General features: G+C 51.9%; 10 protein-coding genes across 10 annotated transcripts; 7 read left to right on the top strand and 3 right to left on the bottom strand.

Moving 5' to 3' along the window:
- Positions 1–134: 134 nt before the first annotated feature.
- RHO25_000420 (uncharacterized protein) lies at positions 135–1367 on the bottom strand (the record flags this gene model as incomplete). Its single annotated transcript, XM_065602015.1, has 1 exon — positions 135–1367. The coding sequence occupies one exon, from the start codon at positions 1365–1367 to the stop codon at positions 135–137; it is 1233 nt and encodes a 410-aa protein (XP_065458087.1).
- Positions 1368–1878: 511 nt separating this feature from the next.
- Positions 1879–2430, top strand: RHO25_000419 (uncharacterized protein; the record flags this gene model as incomplete). The annotated part of the gene is made up of 3 exons (XM_023593033.2): positions 1879–1945; positions 2006–2120; positions 2175–2430. 3 exons carry the CDS (start codon positions 1879–1881, stop codon positions 2428–2430), a joined length of 438 nt encoding a protein of 145 aa, XP_023458158.1.
- A 430-nt stretch (positions 2431–2860) lies between these two features.
- RHO25_000418 (uncharacterized protein) lies at positions 2861–3225 on the top strand (the record flags this gene model as incomplete). Its single annotated transcript, XM_023593032.2, has 3 exons — positions 2861–2965; positions 3023–3105; positions 3171–3225. The coding sequence occupies 3 exons, from the start codon at positions 2861–2863 to the stop codon at positions 3223–3225; spliced, it is 243 nt and encodes an 80-aa protein (XP_023459886.1).
- Positions 3226–3917: 692 nt separating this feature from the next.
- On the top strand, positions 3918–4982 carry RHO25_000417 (uncharacterized protein; the record flags this gene model as incomplete). The annotated part of the gene is made up of 1 exon (XM_023593031.2): positions 3918–4982. One exon carries the CDS (start codon positions 3918–3920, stop codon positions 4980–4982), a length of 1065 nt encoding a protein of 354 aa, XP_023459887.1.
- Positions 4983–5341: 359 nt separating this feature from the next.
- RHO25_000416 (uncharacterized protein) lies at positions 5342–5575 on the bottom strand (the record flags this gene model as incomplete). Its single annotated transcript, XM_023593030.1, has 1 exon — positions 5342–5575. One exon carries the CDS (start codon positions 5573–5575, stop codon positions 5342–5344), a length of 234 nt encoding a protein of 77 aa, XP_023459890.1.
- Positions 5576–5835: 260 nt separating this feature from the next.
- On the top strand, positions 5836–8463 carry RHO25_000415 (uncharacterized protein; the record flags this gene model as incomplete). Its single annotated transcript, XM_023593029.2, has 1 exon — positions 5836–8463. The coding sequence occupies one exon, from the start codon at positions 5836–5838 to the stop codon at positions 8461–8463; it is 2628 nt and encodes an 875-aa protein (XP_023459891.1).
- Positions 8464–8902: 439 nt separating this feature from the next.
- Positions 8903–11625, top strand: ARG6 (Protein arg-6, mitochondrial; the record flags this gene model as incomplete). Its single annotated transcript, XM_023593028.2, has 2 exons — positions 8903–10294; positions 10351–11625. 2 exons carry the CDS (start codon positions 8903–8905, stop codon positions 11623–11625), a joined length of 2667 nt encoding a protein of 888 aa, XP_023459888.1.
- A 460-nt stretch (positions 11626–12085) lies between these two features.
- On the top strand, positions 12086–12982 carry RHO25_000413 (uncharacterized protein; the record flags this gene model as incomplete). The annotated part of the gene is made up of 1 exon (XM_023593027.2): positions 12086–12982. The coding sequence occupies one exon, from the start codon at positions 12086–12088 to the stop codon at positions 12980–12982; it is 897 nt and encodes a 298-aa protein (XP_023459889.1).
- Positions 12983–13133: 151 nt separating this feature from the next.
- Positions 13134–14015, bottom strand: RHO25_000412 (uncharacterized protein; the record flags this gene model as incomplete). The annotated part of the gene is made up of 1 exon (XM_023593026.2): positions 13134–14015. One exon carries the CDS (start codon positions 14013–14015, stop codon positions 13134–13136), a length of 882 nt encoding a protein of 293 aa, XP_023459894.1.
- Positions 14016–15690: 1675 nt separating this feature from the next.
- On the top strand, positions 15691–17127 carry RHO25_000411 (uncharacterized protein; the record flags this gene model as incomplete). The annotated part of the gene is made up of 3 exons (XM_023593025.1): positions 15691–16343; positions 16392–16673; positions 16725–17127. 3 exons carry the CDS (start codon positions 15691–15693, stop codon positions 17125–17127), a joined length of 1338 nt encoding a protein of 445 aa, XP_023459895.1.
- Positions 17128–18106: the final 979 nt, after the last annotated feature.

The following is an 18106-nucleotide window of genomic DNA, read 5'->3' as shown; positions in this document are numbered from 1 at the left end:
ACCATGGCTTGTCGTCATGATTTGCAGCCATAGAGGTCGCCAGTGAAAGATTGAGAATGCAGATGGTCATGAGCATATCTAGTTGTTGCCCAAATTATTGGGTTCATGGCACTGGTAGTTTGCTTCACGACACGTTATGATCTATCGTCACTCTTCCACAACCACACCGATCCATTTCTCTGTAAACCTTCGTCTGACAAAGTGCCCCAATAACCCACAAGTCCGAATGGCGTCAAGCGCAATTGCCAGTCCCACATAGTACCATGCGAGTATCGTTTCTTAGCGCGGAAGACTGGCGTGTTATCCGCGTATCCTGCCTGGATCGAACCTCGTATAACAAATGTATCCACACCATCAACACAATTCTCAGCTCTGAGGCACAGCTGATCTTTGACTTGAGCATCTGCGTCTCGTATGAATTGTATGTTCATCATGGGAGGATCCAGCCTTGGTGGCGCCAGAGCGAACGTGCCAAAGTAGCAATAGTAGCCTTTGAATTTGCCTTTGGTCATGTACTCCTCTGTGGCCATGGCAGTGGTATGATTCTGATACCACTCGTCGAATTCATTCTCGAATGGCAAGGGAATATTGTATCGTGTCTCTAGAGGCTGCAACGATATGTCTACGACAGCAGGCGGTGGAATATAAGGCACTCTTGCGGAGTCATTATATGGCCAGGCCGCCAAACGAGTCTTCACAGAGGCTCGTATTTGCAGAATCATCCAGCATAAATTCCAAAGGTGAACTGTCATCGTGTCGCCAGATACCAGGGTTCGTCCTCGTGATGCGCCCAGCGCACGCTCTAGACCGATCATTTGGCCCGAGGCGCCGAGAACTGCCATGGTGAGGCAAAACATGTGCTTGACTCGGAGAACCGCTGGAGGGCTGTCTAGGTAGACTCTCCAGAAACCATCTAGCAGGAAGGGATGTCTGACCAGGAATAGCTCGGGAAGCCAGAGCATTGCGATTTCTTTGCTGCCGTTTACTCGAATATTTGGTGCCAGAGCTGACCACGGCATGTTCGAAAGTGCTGTGCCTTTCTCTGTGGCTTCGACTGGTGGAGCAAGAGTTGACTGCTGTTCTTGCGCATATCGAATTGTCAGTTCATTAGCTATCGCGTATCTCGTCCAGGCTCTGACATCTTTGCCGCAGCGGCGTTGAATAGTGGCGATGTCTAACAGATCTTTCCGCCATTGTAATTGCTGGGATCTCTCCATGATCTCTTTAAATGTCAATACATCGTAGCAAGCTGCTCGAATTTTGTGGCACGTGAGCGCGAGCTGAAGCACCGAATATGCATCGCTGGCCGTTGCGATCTGAGTTATAAGTTCCTGAGGCAAAGTGTCCAGCCGAAGGTCGGCCGCCATGTTTGGAGGTTTAGCTGTAGACAACTCGATCAGCGAAGATGTAGAGGAAGATGACCAACAGTAGCCAGCAGTCAGCCAGGCAACAGGGCGGCACAGGATGTAGAACGCATGTGGCTGTGCGCAGGCGGTGTCTGTCAATGACACTAGCCTTTTTGGGAAGGTGATATATGTTTGCCTGAGGCCTGCACAGTATATTCAAGAGTTATACCTCTTGCCTCGCCGTTTGAATGTATTCCATCAAGATTGATCGCTTCCTTCGTTGGCGCTTGAAGTCTAAGTTGACTCGAGATCGACAGGCGGAAGCGTAGGTTGTTCCGTCGACCATCATTTTGCGGAACGTGATGTCAATGATGGTCATGACGAGTGGTACCTGCATATGATGTTAAGAGGGGCACAAGAGCATTGCTCTCACTTATTGACGTGCTCGAAACTTTCCTCTGGATCATTTCTCACACATTCTTCCTTTACTCACAAAGCGAAAACTATACCTACACAGTAAAATCAGCCCAGCATGCCTCGAATCGTCGCTCCACCTCCACCATCCGGAGAGTTCCAGGTGAAACTCCAGAAGTCATTTGGTGAGTGGATGCTGAACTAGCTCTCCAAAAAAGAGGCGCTCAATGCTGACCTGGTACCAGACACACCAAAGCTCACCGTCGAGGTACTCGGCGAGCCTAATCGATCCGCGGTCGTACGCCAGACTCAGTACGATGGGAATAACAAGTCATCGGAGAAGACTGGAGATGTTCCTGCGTAAGTCCAATTGCTCTTGAATCTCAACAGAAAAGGTACTGACCACGCCCTCAGTGATGACGTGAACGAGCTTCTGCGACTGGTCCAAGACCTTCGAGGGTTCCCTTCGCACCCATCCAAGGATGTGTATGGCGCAGACGTCAAGGTCGAATTCAACACAACCGATATTCAGTGGGCAAATGATGACGAAGATCCGTCTGCCAACGAGATCAACGAGGTTGCTCAAGAGCAGAAGGATGACTTCAAGAGAATTGCAGACAGCATTGAGGCACTAGCGAGGACATTCGCGAAGAACGATTCCGCTGTCTGAGCTGTTGTCTGAGCTGCCCGTGGTGGGAAGCTGGGCGAGGCTACGAACGGATTGCTATAGAATGCATTAGCATTGTCATGAGTATCAATTGAATGGCCAATGAATCCAGAGATCTAAACCTTCTCGAATGCATTTGATATTACTGACGCTCTGCAGTGCTTCCCAGTTATCAATTGTGGCGTTCTCGAAGTCCGAGTCGGAGTTCATGTGACGAAGAAAGCTTCTGATAGCTCCTGCTTGCTGTGGCCAGGCATCAGCTGAAGACTACGTCATTCCTGCGATTGCTACGCAGAATGGTCAGCCGTTCTAGAAACCTGGTACAATATAGCTTGATCGAAAGTCCTACTCTTACTCTCGCATTGCAATCAAACTCACTGCCACGAAAAATACCTCGAACAACACTCAACCACATTACCGACCCGCGACCATCATGCCTCTCGTAGTTCCAGGCCTCCAGTCGACTGATGGCGATAAGACCTCTCAGTGGATGAACAAGCTCGTCGGAAAGAAGATTGGTGACACTTCAAATGAGACAGTTCGTAGAGACGAAGAAAAGATCCCAGGCAATAGAAAGGCTGACAGCTTGTGGTAGACATTCGCGAAGACCGACCTCCCTGAACAGCATCGCATCGTCAAGTCAGGCGACATGATGACCATGGACCACAACCCCAACAGGTAGGCGCTCCCAGTAGTGGGGCGATAACTTTGTAGTCCTGCCGTGCTGAGTTATCTTTCTGCAGGCTGAACGTGCACACCAAGGACGATGGTACCGTGGAGAAAGTCACACATGGTTGAGAGGTTCATGAAGGAGCACTTGGGTTTTCTGGCTGGTGCCGCGCAACGTCAGTGGACCTGTGGCAATTCTGACAGAGGAGGTCCGACATGCAGAAATCCAGTAGTTGAATGAACGCTCCGTGGCCCATTCTACTTCTTTCTGTCCTGAGGATGAGTGGTCTCCCAAGCGCGACTTCCGTCTTGTAGCGAAAGCGGTGCATGCATCCGTGTGTTCCAGACACCTTTTCCATCCTATGTGCGATAGTACTTCTGGTGTATGTGATCTGCAAATGCTCAATGATGCTGTGGCAATGCCCGCACATATGGCGACCTGCTTTGCTCCATGATAAACAATCTCTTCAGCTTCTGGTCTTACTAGCGTCGGAAGCAACGAGGCTCCAAGCAGATGCGGTTTGCAGTGCAGTTGTGAATGAATCTTGTGCGTGTTGGCCACTGGCTTCCATGGCCGTCCATCAGGCGTGACAGGGGTGGGACACGCTCAATGTATTGCATCATCCCCGCTTCTCGACCGGGCCGTACTTTTCAAAACCTCAATTCTGGAGTTAACAAAAGGCAAATCGGCCATTGCGCATTCATAACTTTGAAGGAGAAGAGAAATCGACAGACTCGACTGGCAGATAAGTTGCAAGCATCATCCTTACCTTCAGCTATTGCTCGGCATTGCTCAAGTCGCTCAATCGGGTTACGACGCCATGTCTTCACTCATCAACAAGGCGAAGGAAGTGCTTCAGAAGAAGGATAATGATGTCAAAATTGCTGGCAGCAAAGTCCATGGTATCGGTTATGGCTTGATGGGCCTTACCTGGAGGGAGAATCCTCCAACGCAAGAACAGGCTTTCGCTGCAATGAAAGCAGCGATAGACAATGGCGCGAACTTCTGGAACGCTGGCGAGCTCTATGGAACTCCAGAGCGCAACAGCTTGCACTTGCTGAATGAGTACTTCACGAAATACCCCGAGGATGCGAAGAAGGTTGTCATCAGTGTGAAAGGTGGCCTTGTGCCAGGAGCCCTGAAGCCGGATGGCAGTGTCGAAAACACGAAACGCAGCATTGATGAATGTCTACGAGTTCTGGATGGCAAAAAGAAGCTTGATATCTGGGAGGCTGCTAGAGTTGACCCTGAAACCCCAATCGAGATCACAGTTCGCACAGCCAACGAATACGTGAAGGCTGGAAAGCTCGGCGGCATTTCCTTGTCCGAATGCAGTGCCAATACTATCCGGAGAGCAGCAAAGGTCGCGAAGATCGATGCCGTGGAAGTCGAATTCAGTCTTTGGGCAACTGAAATTCTCGAAAATGGTGTAGCGGAAGCTTGCGCAGAGCTTGACATTCCCATCGTAGCATACAGTCCGCTGGGACGTGGTTTCCTCACAGGCCAGATCAAGAAGCCCGATGATATTCCGGAAGGTGATATGCGCAGACATATGCCGCGCTTCCAGCCGGAGAACTTCGAGCAGAACCTGAAGCTTGTAAAGGAGATCGAAAGCCTGGCTGAACGGAAAGGTGTCAAACCAGGCCAGCTCGCCATCGCCTGGTGTCGTGCTCAGGGCAAGAAGCCTGGCATGCCAGCGATTGTACCGATCCCCGGCGCGACCTCTCCCGAGCGCGTGAAAGAGAACTTAGTTGAGGTCGAACTCAGCGAGGCTGATGTCAAGGAACTCGATAGCCTGATCGCCAGCGTGGAGATAGTGGGTGGTCGTTACGGAGGACACGGCGAGCAGCTGCTCTATGGAGATTCAGCACAGCTGGATGAGTAAAGCCGGAGGGCTGTCTAAGGTGACTGCAACGATAGTCAGATTCATTTCCTTGCCGAAGATGAGGTCAAGTGCGACAGGATAGGAACTACAGTCAGCTCAAGTGTAGTTTTAGTTTGTCGGCATCTGGCTGAAGAGCCACCGTCCTAAGATCGGGACTTTCAACCATACGCATTGCAGAACTCATATTTTAACATCATTCGTCGTGTAGTGAGTACAGTGAAGTGGAAGTGCTTACCTTGAGAGTCAACAGTCAGGCTCAAGGCCAGACTGGGCAGCACTGAAATGCTATCATCTCCATGGGTGGAAGTCCTGGTGAACAGTGTGCATATTGAAACTGCCATCTCTTGTCAAGGTACATTTCACCCAGCAATGTTGGTGATATTGGGCGCCTCGTAGATCTCCAGCTGGCGTGTGCCTTTCCTCAGCAGGAACTCGATGGTTGCAAAATCTTTTCTGTTCGTGTCGATGTGCTTCTCAAACTCTTTTCTGGCAAATCGTTCGAAATTCGCGCGATTCGGCTTGCTTCGGGCAGTGCGTAGGCACTTCCGGTACAGGGATAGAACATCTCGCTGAAGTCCAGATAAACGAGCCATGAGTGATGAGATGGGTGGATGCGTAAGGAGGAGAGTCGATGTCCGGAGAGACTACATGTTGATGTCAATGAAGAAAGTAAAGCAGCCGGCGCCAGCGAAGTGTCATCACGGCAACCGAGCCCGTGCGCGTCGATCAATCAATGGGGAAGGAGCCGCACCACCATGACCATGACATGCGCTGCACCACATACCTCCAGACACGGCGACATCGCATCATGGAGAGGCGAGACTGTCGATGATCGACTATCAGAACAACCAATATGGCTCGCGTCGGCAGTCCCGATGCTGCGAGCATCATGTCCGGCCACTCGCGGTCGGCTACGCTACAATCCGCTCGCATTAACCCCGTCTTCACGCTCGATAATTTCAGCAGCAAGGATTTCATAGTGAAGGACTTCGTTGAATCTCTCTCCGATTCTGCGACTTTGGCGCGACGATCTGCCACGAGTGCAACGACGAGCAATGCGCAAGCCAGCCAGGCATTCGACCCAAAGCCACTCATTCGCACTTTCGAACACGCGCTTAACAAGCTGAAGAATCTTAGTGAGGACTTACAAGAGCGGGAGAATGAGCTCAGCGCGAGTGTGCGCAAAGCTGAGGTACAGCACAACAGCAATATCAGATCGCGAGAGCAGGAACTCGAGCGGGCGATCGGCTCCTTCCACCGCCTGGAGCGGACACTGGACGGCGATGGCGATGCCGGAGGCAATGCTGCAATGCGCATCGGAGAGCGATTGGAAGAGCTTGACAAGCAGAGACAGAGGGCGCAAGATGCCAAGTTCGTACTTCAATGCTGGCTAGAAGTCAGCGAGCGAGGAGACTTGTCGAGTCTGGACGACATGCGCAAGGCGGGTGGTGGAGAGGGCAAGGTGCGATGTGCGCATATTGCACGGCAGCTGCTGAAGATATCACAACGGCTAGATGGGACCACGGAATCGCCCAAGACGAATGGGCTTTCCACGAACGGAGTTAATGGCACCCACGATAACAGCTCATCGGACAGTATACGGAAGAACAACAATGGCGCGAAACCTAGAGAAATTGTTGAGAAGTTCCTTGAGATGCTGGAGAAAGATCTGCTCAAGTCGTTTGATGAGTTCTATCGCAGACAGAACTTTGAAGGAATGCGTGAGTGCGCAGTTGCGCTGCAGGACTTCAGCGATGGCAATTCAGTGATGTCTCTGTTCGTGAATCAGCACCAATTCTTCATCGACAGATCCCAACTCGTTACAGAGGAGCTGACAGTGGACAATGAGACCTGGGACCGCCTAGCGGATCCGGACACGGAACCACCTGGAGTCGAGCCGAGCTTACAATCACTGATAGACGAAGTGAAGGTGGTCGTTCAGGAAGAGAGCTTCATCATTAAGCGCGCATTCCCATATTACGAGGACGTTCTGGCACGATTCATACAGCGAGTTTTCCAACAGTCGATACAGCAACGGCTAGAAATGGTTCTGGAGAAAGCCGACAGCATATCATCGCTTGCCTTCCTTCGATCGCTACAGGCTTCGAGGTCTTATATCGCTGCTCTCGTTGAGGATTTGAAGGCTCATGGACTCACAGAACATCCCGAACCCGTTGCTTCGACTACTGCAGCAGTACTGGACCAACAACTGGACGAATTGTTTGTGCCATACTTTACAGGCACAAGTTACATTGAACGCGAGAAGCGCAATCTTGGAGAGATTTTCGAAGGTCTTTTGTTCAAATTCACACTTTATCATTCACGAAGGCGCAAAGTCCACGTGCAGTCCCATACATACCTTGGTGCCATCTCTGCGCGTAGCAAAGAATTCATCAGCAGCGCCCGAGATGCCTATATGGAACGACTGGATAGCACCGACCTGCCACCAGGTCAGAAAAAGATGTTGCTGCGAGTGGCAGGTTTGCACCACGCAAAGGACAATGCTGGGCCCAACGAGATCGATGTCACCGACGAAGATGGCCAGCTTAGCCTACCGTTCACGAAGCGAATGCTAAAATGGTTGGCAGAGGGGGTGGGTCGTGGCCTCGAGCTAGCCAGTGGCGGCAACGAGACGCCAAAAGAGATCCGCGAGCTATTGCACCTTCTCATCACGCACATGGGCGAGATTTACCTCGAGACGGCATTAGATGCAGCCAACGACTCGGCTGCTGTGGCAGAAGCCAACACGAAGACGGAACCAGACCTGAATTACATTGCTGATCTGCGCACCGCAGTCAGCGTCCTGCATCTCATGCTCACCACGATCCAGATGCTACTTCTGCCCTTGGCTGCGAGCAATCTCACCATCCGCAGAGATCTGGAGAAGCAGACGACAAGTTTCGTCGATAGAATGGAGGGCAAGATCGACACTGTTCTCCAGAAGACCATCGATGCAGCGTTGAATTGGACGCAGAAGCTCCTATCAGGACAAAAGAAGACTGACTATCGCCCGAAGGACGACTTCAATCTTCAGCTTGAGTTTCAGACCGCAACATGCCAGGCAGTCTTTACATTCCTCGGTCGTCTTCACTCCCGGGCCAAGGCTGCTCTGTCAGGAAAAGTTCTTGATTCCTTTTCAATCGAACTGGCTGTCGGACTACGAGGTCTGCTCCTGCAGCATTTCAAGTCCTATCAGATTTCGCAAACCGGCGCGTTGCTGGCCAGCAAGGATATAACGAAGTATATCGAGTTACTGCGTTCGTGGGATCTGCCGAGCTCATTCGATCCGAGCTTCGAAGTGCTCACAGAAGTCGCGAACCTGTTTGTGATAGGACCAGAGGCCCTGAGGGATCGTCTGAGAAACTTTGGAACTGGTGTGGGGGCGCTGCAGGGCGTGGAGAAGGCTGATTTGAGGCCGTATATATTGAGGCGAGAGGATAGCGGTGGCGTAGGTGTGCAGGCTGTGCTGAACGCACTGTAATGACAGTCAGATGAATAGACCATCACCGCCGCATGGCGATGTCATAAGTTTCCTCAATATTGCAGTCAAACATCGAAGTTGATCCGAAGTGGAGCATCTCGGCGATTTCGGATCAAGATGATCAGATAATTCTAGCGGCATTGGCGCACGACTGAACACCTCGCCATAGCGACTGCTGTGCTCGTGCAAATGTCAGAACAAAGCCCACGTGAGAAACAGAAAGCAGTTCCAGTTGAGATCGCCGCACAAAGGTAAAGCTAGCTTCAGAGCTGTTGCAGGCCGTGAGCTGTGTAGATAAAATTTCGCATACTTTGACTTCTGGTCGTACCCCAGCCGAGACCGCAGCTATACCTTTATCTCGCTCCACTTTCACTCTCCACTCTCACTCACTCTTCTTTGCTCATGTGAGGAACAAGTCTCTGCTGCAGTCACGGCCACCATGCAGTCTGTTGCTCGTCCGCTTTGCCGGCAGCTCACACGCCAGGCACGACAACTCCGCGTCCCCAATGCCTCTCGCGCCCTCGTTGCGACTGCTCCGCAGCTGTCGCGACGGAACTATGCCTCGCACCGCTCTGACGGCCGCGATGCTCGCTCTGCCGTTATCAGCGTGCTGAACAACATTGCCTCCAAGCGCGAAGTCCAGCAGTACCTTGCTCAATTCACATCCGTCTCCTCACAGCAGTTCGCAGTCATCAAGGTCGGAGGAGCCATTCTTACGGACTACATCGATGTGCTATGTGCTTCGCTGCGCAACCTCAACCAGATGGGGCTGTACCCTGTCATCATTCATGGTGCAGGTCCCCAGCTGAACAAACTCCTCGAGGAAGCTGGTGTTGAGCCACAATACAATGAGGGCATTCGTATCACGGACGGCAAGACGCTGGGAGTGGCCAGGAAATTGTTCTTGGAGGAGAACTTGAAGCTGGTGGAGGCTTTGGAGTCGTGGGGCGTCAAGGCACGGCCGATCACCAGCGGTGTTCTCATGGCGGACTACAAGGATAAAGAGACGTATCAATTTGTTGGAGAGGTCAACCAGGTCAATGCAAACAGCATCAAGGCTGCGATTGCCGATGGGTATATTCCGGTCTTGACGTGCATGGCTGAGAACGATGAAGGCCAGCTCTTGAACGTCAATGCCGACAAAGCGGCTGCTGAGCTCGCCAAAGCTCTCGTCCCACTCAAGATTGTGTATCTCTCTGAGAAGGGTGGTATTCACGACAAGGAGACTGGTAAGCTGATCGAGGCTATCAACCTGGACGAGGAGTACGACGAGTACATGAAGAAGCCATGGGTCATTCATGGCACACGCAGCAAGATTCGGGACATTAAGACTCTCCTTGACGACCTGCCGCGCAGCTCTTCCGTTGCTATCATTCACCCAGAGAGCTTGGAGCGCGAACTTTTCACCCACTCTGGTGCTGGCACTCTCATCCGCAAGGGAACTAAACTTCACTCAGCATCGTCCTTGAAGGAGTTCTCAAATCTCGGCAAGCTGAAGGACGCACTCGCCCGTGATCGTGAGGGGCCCGATGCCGCCAACGTGGTCGATAGATATGTTGAAATCCTGGAGTCGCGACCCTTCCAGGCATATTTCGATGAGAACATGGAGGCATTGGCAGTTGTGCTTCCGCCTGATGAGGCCCCAAACGCTATGGCACAGCTCGCCACTCTTACCATGACCAGGAATGCATGGCTCTCTAACATAGCTGATAATGTCTTCCAAAACCTGAAGCGCGACTTCCCACGCTTGGCTTGGACCGTCAAGCAGGACGACGAAAATTTGACGTGGTTCAGCGAGAAGGCAGACGGACATCTTGCACGCGACGGTGATGTGAGTTTCAATCCATACCACGGGAGAATAATTTCTTTCTAACTGACCTGGGCCAGGTTCTCTTTTGGTATGGCCTTGGTGGCGCCAACGAGGTTCGCGATCTCATGAGCGAATTCATCAAGCACGGACGTAAGATGTTCGGCGATACCAACCTGGAATCCCACTTGCACCGCTCAAACCCCACTGCGGATCGCATACGTGCTCATGCTGCCAAAATGGCTGGCGGCAGACCTACGGGAGCACGTGCTTTCAGCACAAATGCCAGGCCAAGAAGACATATTCGCACAGATGGTCTGCAGCAGGTGAGGACTTATTCGACGACTAACCCGAATCCACCTCTTGGGATCAAGAACCGTGAAAAGGACTATCCATCGAAAGTCGCGCTCATCGGTGCCCGTGGCTACACTGGAAAGGCACTCATTGACCTGCTCAACAAACATCCAAACTTCGATTTGTGCCATGTCTCGTCTCGTGAATTGAAGGGACAAGAGCTCAAGGGCTACGAGAAGAAGAAGATCATCTACGAGAGCCTGTCACCGGACGATGTTCGCAAGATGGCGGAGAGGAAGGAAATTGATTGCTGGGTCATGGCCCTGCCAAATGGTGTGTGCAAGCCTTACGTTGATGCTATTGAGGAATCTGGTCACCAAGAGGCCGTCATTGTGGATTTGTCTGCCGATTACCGATTCGACTCCAACTGGACCTACGGTCTGCCTGAGCTTGTGCAGCGACACAAGATCGCTTCGGCAACGCGCATTAGCAACCCTGGCTGCTACGCCACAGCAGCACAGCTGGGGATTGCTCCATTGGTACCTCACCTCCCGCCCTTCCCGGCACAACCCACAGTCTTCGGCGTATCTGGCTACTCTGGAGCCGGCACCAAGCCATCTCCAAAGAACGATGTCAATGTTCTGAAGGACAACCTGATCGCCTATTCTTTGACGGATCATATCCATGAGCGCGAGATCTCTTCTCAACTTGGGACAGAAGTGGCTTTTATTCCTCATGTCGCAGTCTGGTTTCAAGGTATCCACCACACTATTTCCATCCCTCTCGCTGAGAAGATGGCTAGCCGAGATGTGCGACAACTCTACCAAGATCGCTTCGACAAGGAGAAGCTGGTCAGGATCACCGGAGAATCGCCTCAGGTCAAGAACATTGCCGGCAAGCATGGCGTGGAGATTGGTGGCTTCGCTGTGCACTCGAGCGGCAAGCGAGCGGTCATTAACGTGACCATTGATAACCTGCTGAAAGGTGCTGCAACACAATGCTTGCAGAACATGAACCTTGCGCTTGGGTACAGCGAGTACGAGGGAATCCCGCTTGACTAAACGGCCACTGCTACCAACCGTCTGTTTGCGGTTCACCGGCGGCATGTTACTGCACGCTTCGACCAGCCGATCTGCAGAGAGACGATTTCGCCTCAGATAAGTCCAAGTCCACGCAAGGCGTCTGGGTGCACAATTATTAGCGGTGTTGCGGGAGTGCGAAGGGTACTCTAATCGAGCTTCGGGCTATCGATGTGATTGTGGATGTCTCAATATCATACCCCGACTAGATAGACCATGTATTTAAAGCTGCCTCCGCGGGTTGTAAGATACTGCTTGTGGCCATTGACATTGAGTAAAGCAATTGATCAATCAAATTTGATGAGACCCCTAAACTGCCCTTTGCATGTGCAATGTCTCCAACTGTCCTTGTTACTAGGGACCACGATTCAATTACGCCGCTCCAACATCTTACTCCTTAAGCTCTCTCAGTCCAAGTGAACCAGTCTGATTGCCGACCAACATGGATCCTTTCGGCGCGGAAGGCGAGCTAGTCAACATTCACACCGCATTTGTGCAAGGCCAATACACTTCAGTGCTTAACGACTTCGATGCCTCGAACTTCTCGGCCGAAAACAACCTACCGATCCAGGTCCTCCAGTACCGAGCTCAATGCGCGCTAGGGCAGTACGCCGAAGTGAAAAAAGCAATCAGCGAGAAAGATGCGAAGCAGACACCCGATCTCGCAGCCGTGCGGATATATGCATCGTACCTCGAGAAGCCCACAGATGCAGCGGTGACGGAAGCAGAAAGTCTGGCAGAAAGTGCAAGCGATAATTTGACTGTACAACTTCTCGCTGGCACTGTTCTCGCAAGAGCAGGCAAGCAGGATCAAGCGCTGCAATTATTATCGAAACATCAGGGTTCGTTGGATGCTGTAGCTCTGATTGTGCAGATCCACTTGCAACAGAATCGTACAGATCTCGCGTTGAAGGAGGCGAAGAGCGCGAGGTCTTTTGCGCAAGATGCGCTGCTGGTGAATCTCGCGGAATCGTGGATCGGAATGCGACAGGGTGGTGAGAACTATCAAAAGGCGTTCTACGTGTTCGAAGAGCTGGCGCAAGCGCCTTCGTCTGCGTCGGCGACGAGTCTGATTGCGCAGGCGGTGTCAGAGCTTCACATGGGGAGGACTGAAGAGGCGGAAGTCGCGCTGGATCAGGCGTTGACGCTAGAGCCTGAGAACAGTGCTGCGATTGCGAACAAGCTGGTTTTGGATACGATTGCTGGAAAGGATACTTCGGAGCTGAGCGCGAAGTTGAAGAGCGTAGATAAGGAGCACGAATTGCTTGCTGAGCTGGACGCAAAGCGGGAGGCTTTCGAGGCTGCTATGGCCAAGTACAACCCTAAGTTCGAGCCTTGAGAACGGACGCATAGGTGGTGACTACTAGTAGACGTACTGGACGCAGAAAAGTACCAACGATTAGACGAATGCACGTCTGGGTATCCTAGAAGATATGAACACTTGGCAGACAAATGTACTGCCACATAACAACTCTTTACAACTCTCTCTTTCAGATCCTGAACTTGGGTAGAAGAAAGACGACCAGGAAACAAGCCACCCAGAGGCCGAATATGAAAGCATACAGCTTGATCCGTCCCCACCACCCTTGCCCTTCACTCATCCTCCTTAGCATTCCCATCCTCCTCTCCGCCGCTTCCATGCCTTGCGCATTCCTATCCAGTCCGCCTTCAGCCCTCCTCAGCACATCCTTTTCCGATTCTAGTGATGCCCCAAACTGCTGCGAGCTTTCCTTCAGCGCTCTCGCCAGTCCTAGTAACCCTTGCGTCAAGGCCTCTTGTTCTGTAGCATTATGCGACATCATCGCTTCTGTTTTCTGCAAGTTGCCCTTTTCGTCCTTTTGCTGCTGTCTTCCACCAAAAAGTTGCTCTCGCGAGGTCGTTGAAGCTGCAGATCGGTTGTCGCCTGCTTGTAATGTGGGCTCCGGTCTTCGAGATCGAAGTTCCTGCTGCTGTTGCTCGTCTATTCGAGGCTCCTGTGTTGTGCCTGTCTCTAGCCCTGATTCTGTCTGTACTGCCGGCGCGTATTTGTTCAGGATGTCTTCTCGTTCGACTTTGCTAGCGTCGTCGTCTTCTTCATCGTCGAACTCCTCATCATCTTCGCTGTCTCCATTTGCGGCGCTTAGTTCTAGGAGTTGTGTATTTAGCTTTTTGATCCAGTCTCGTTTTGCTTGCAGATCGGCTTGTATGGCTTGTCGTTGAGTTTGAACTCGAATTGTAGAGGTCTGCTTTTCGAGAGTGAGGAGCACGGCGCGAGCGTGTTCGATGTTGGCTGCTACGCGATTACGTTCGTATTGGGAGTATCGCAGACAAGGGTCGGTGAGAGATTTGTCGAGGCGTTGAAGAAGGCGATTGAGAGCTATGGGAGAGGCCATGGTCACAGTGTATTGGAGTGTCGGTTGCAAAATGTTACGTAGATGCAAGTCTATCTTTACGTGGTTCCTTCACATGCAAGCTGTCCAGCGCCAAGCTGCGTCACTGCCCACTTCGGACGAGCCCGAGTCAGACACATTGATGTGGGCATGCAAGGGGGCCCGAGATTCTGCACTTCACCTCTACATGAACCAAAGGATCTAGAGACATTATCACGAGCGAATGATCGAACGTCGATGGAGGTCTGCAACGAGCCCCAAGATACAAGTGTGGCCGGTTGCGAGGCCAAGCGTGAGGTCAGAACACCAGTGCACAACTCAAAACTCAAGCGCCCTTCCACGGAGCATAATCGTCTCAGTCGCCTTTGGATCCTACAAACGAACAGACAGCAGAATCATGCGTACCGATTCGTATTGCATCCGGCAAGTCAGCACCGATGTATCGAGAATTGTTCGCCGATTTAGCCGGACTCATCATATGTCGTATCCGCCCTGAACCTTGGCTGGATTCCGCTCCGGGCAGCGAGACGATGCAACTCCGGTCATCAATATTGCAGTCTACCAGGCTTGATTCCAACGAGATCCACAGGTGCTCTTCAGCAACGAGCTGGCACAGGTCTAGATTCATCAGATCAAGAGTCAGCGGCAACTTACAACACGTGGGCTGAGGCTACATCGCCACAGCCGCCTGTGGGAGTACCATGGTAATAGAGTCCTTGGCGCGCTCAAACAGGCTGCAATACTGTGATCAAGTGTCGTGGCTGAGACGCATGGCATGGCATGTGGCCGACACGGCAAAGACCAATTGACTTGACCAGGAAACAGGCTGCGATGTGCCTCTGTGACCACAGCGACGTGCGCTGAGTACTTCTCACAGCATCGTATGGCCTACAGTGGTAGATTATGACTGGAAGAGCATACAGCTATGGGCGCCCTTTTCACAGAATTGTATATAACTATGATTGCAGCATCTCTTCGGAGCTTCCACCGGCCTGGGCGTACCGCAGTATCAACCATCACGCAGCACATTATTGATCTCTTGTGTCAACTTCGACCGTGCGGATTGACTATGAGGGTACCTGCATTCTGCTGATGTCAGCAGCTCCAACATAATGCGATGCCCGCGGAGCTACCAAAGATCTCTGTACCGGAACGATATGAGACACAACGATCATGCGTGTTCGCACCCTTGCAGTGCACACACGTTGAACCGTTTGGTCAGCCGAACTTCTTCTCGAACGCTTGCAGCTTCTGTCCTTCCACGGGATTTTCCAAGGACTACCTGGCTTACGATGGTACGCAAAGTGGTGCATGGTCAGACCAACTGCTACGGTTTTAGACACCTCACGATCGCGGTCCAGGAACACAGAACATCAGTTTATGCTCGCTTGAAGTGGATCGCCTCGGTGAGCTGCAGTGTGAGAGGCGTCGCACGTCAATGGTTCACCTAAAACAATATATTTGCGTTCGACGATAGGCTGAGCTTGGGCTCGATTGGGCTAGATTCGCAGATCTTCGAGCTGGGTGGAAAGCGGGAAGTCATAGATGGATTGCGCTACCACAACCACAACTTGGCCCCTCGTCTTGGTCCCTCGCTTCCGACCCGTATTTCCCCTACACATGAAAAGCAGACCGTACCTGCTTCCTTAGAACTCCAACAACATGTCTATAGGCTGGCATGAAGGCCTTTCTCTGGATTTGCGTCTTTCTCGGCGGGAGCTCTAGTGCACAGAGGGTTAGTCGAGACGATTGGCGTGGTGACCAATTAGGTATTCGACCTCGTATCGAACACAACCACCGAGCGAGCAGTTCAGCGAAAGCAGCGGTCTGTACAGAGTCATGTCGGGAACAGCATCCTCTCAATGTGTCGACTCAGTGTACCATTGACCAAATCTTCACCTCCGACCTCACCAGATGTGTGCAGAAAGAATGCGAAACACTTCAAGAAGTCCTCGACTGGCAAACTTACTATGCCTCCGTTTGTCACCTGAAAGCACGCGACACAGGGCGTATTCAAGTCATTTTCTCCTGGATTTTGTTCGGAATTGCTACTCTCTCTGCTATCGGTCGAATGCTGGCGCGGTCCCAACTGTTGAAAGGACCTGGATTTTGGTGGGACGATTGGATCACTTTATTTTTGGCCGTTATTTCAGTCGAGCTGGCCGCATGCCTGGTATATACGCGAGGTGGATGGGCTGGACGAGATTCCATCGGCATTGTTGATCCCGGAGACATCGAAGAGCTGTTCTTGTGGATGTACATCAGCGTTCCCTTCTACATCATCGGCACTTACGGGGCCAAAATTGTTTGGGTTTTGCTCTACATGCGAATGTAGGTTATGATCATCCTGACTCGCAAATGTTGCTAACCGCGGTACAGGTGGGAATTCAACACGGCTTTCCGTAAGCTATGCTGGGCGACCATCTTCGTTCTGACTGTGTGCTCAATTTCCTTCACGGTTGGCGCCATCATCGTGTACTGGCCATACCATTATTACATCGGAGACTCACCTACCGTTCGCCGATTTCACCTTGGTATTGACTTAATACCCGTGGTATTCAGCGTGGCAGCGATTAATATTGCTTCGGACTTTTTCGTGTTGCTGCTGCCAATCCCGAAGCTTATGTCTTTGACAGGCGTTTCGGTACAGCGAAAAGCTGGGTAAGGCATCAAATTATGACGTATTTGTGGTCACTGGCTGACGGTCCACAGGATATGTGCTGTCTTCGGCTTGGGCTTCATTGTCACAGCGTGCAGCATTGTTCGACTACGATATATCGTGCCACTGCGGAATACAACAAATCCGACGTGGGACTTTGGACTCTTTGGAACTTTTTCCGTAGTCGAAGTTCATCTGGGCATGGTCTCCTGCAACCTGCCAGCACTAGCAGGCTTAGTGAACAGGATGAGGACGCATCGTCGAGCCAAGCGGCATATCGACCAAAGTGGCACTTCCGGCAACTCAAGTTCCACTGGTAGTGCGCCACGAAAGACGCCAAAGCTGACTACTTGGGTAGCGACGAACACGAGTGTCTCGACAGCAGAACAAAGCGACTATGACTATGAACATGAGCTGGCCGCGCCACAGGCGACCGAAGCGAAACCTTCAGGATGAATCGAAGAACAATTGTTTCAGGAACTGAGGCCCACATGAAAGTCATCTCGAAACGAGACACATGTTGGACGGCTGCAATCTGGCAAACACGAACTCGGAGGCATTGGAAATCGGACCCAATTCACGGCTATATCTCCGCATGCATCATAAATGCCGAGCAGAACCGCTCACCGTCAAGGAACTCGTTGAATGCGCCATGGCCATGGCTCTTGCGATGCGAGGCAAGACGCTCCCCGGACGACTCAGCCGTACGCTGTGCCACAACACCGCCCTCCAATCGTCGTCCTGGGGCGACAAAAGCCCCGACCGATCGCCATCTCTAGCACTAACGTCACCGGATACATTTCTGTCATCCATGGCTTTGAGCATTGTCCACAGGTCTGCGTCTCCGCTCAAATCGATCTGGACTTCCATTGTTCCGCAGAAGATCCAAGAGCCCTGCAGAATGATTTCGATGATGCTGCGATTGACCACCAAAGACATGGAATCTACCGTGCCTCCTCAACAAGAGATATATTGCCAAGGCTTCTGAACCGCATGCGGCTCCGCAGGTCATAGATGGAGGTGGAGGTGGATGTGATGCAACGGCCCGCAGATGAAATTGTGTCCTGCAGCCTGATCACGGCGCTACCATAGCTCAGCGAGCCGCATGCAACAGCCTTGACTAGTAGCACAGTCTAGACTTGACCTGGACCAGGAAATGCAGAGCGGAAAGAGCAGAATGGCAATTGTCGGTGCGCGATTTGGAGATTGCTGCCTATAGCACGGGACATGCACCGCAAGCCCGTGCTTCGCAGCAGGAAGAGTTGAGGAGAACCTGGACAATGCATCGCATGCATCGTCCGGCCACACGGAGTTGCCTCCACAGGATTGCAGACAATCGATTTTATAACATCATAGATCACAGATCTTTAAACCTCTTAGACGCCCGTGCTTACGAGACGCTCGATCAGATCTTGACTTTTCTTGCTGCCCAAGG

Source organism: Cercospora beticola, chromosome 1 (genome assembly GCF_033473495.1).
Source record: "Cercospora beticola chromosome 1, complete sequence".
Classification (NCBI taxonomy): domain Eukaryota; kingdom Fungi; phylum Ascomycota; class Dothideomycetes; order Mycosphaerellales; family Mycosphaerellaceae; genus Cercospora; species Cercospora beticola.
Note: the sequence above shows the minus strand (reverse complement) of the source record. Positions and strands in the feature narration are given on the sequence as shown.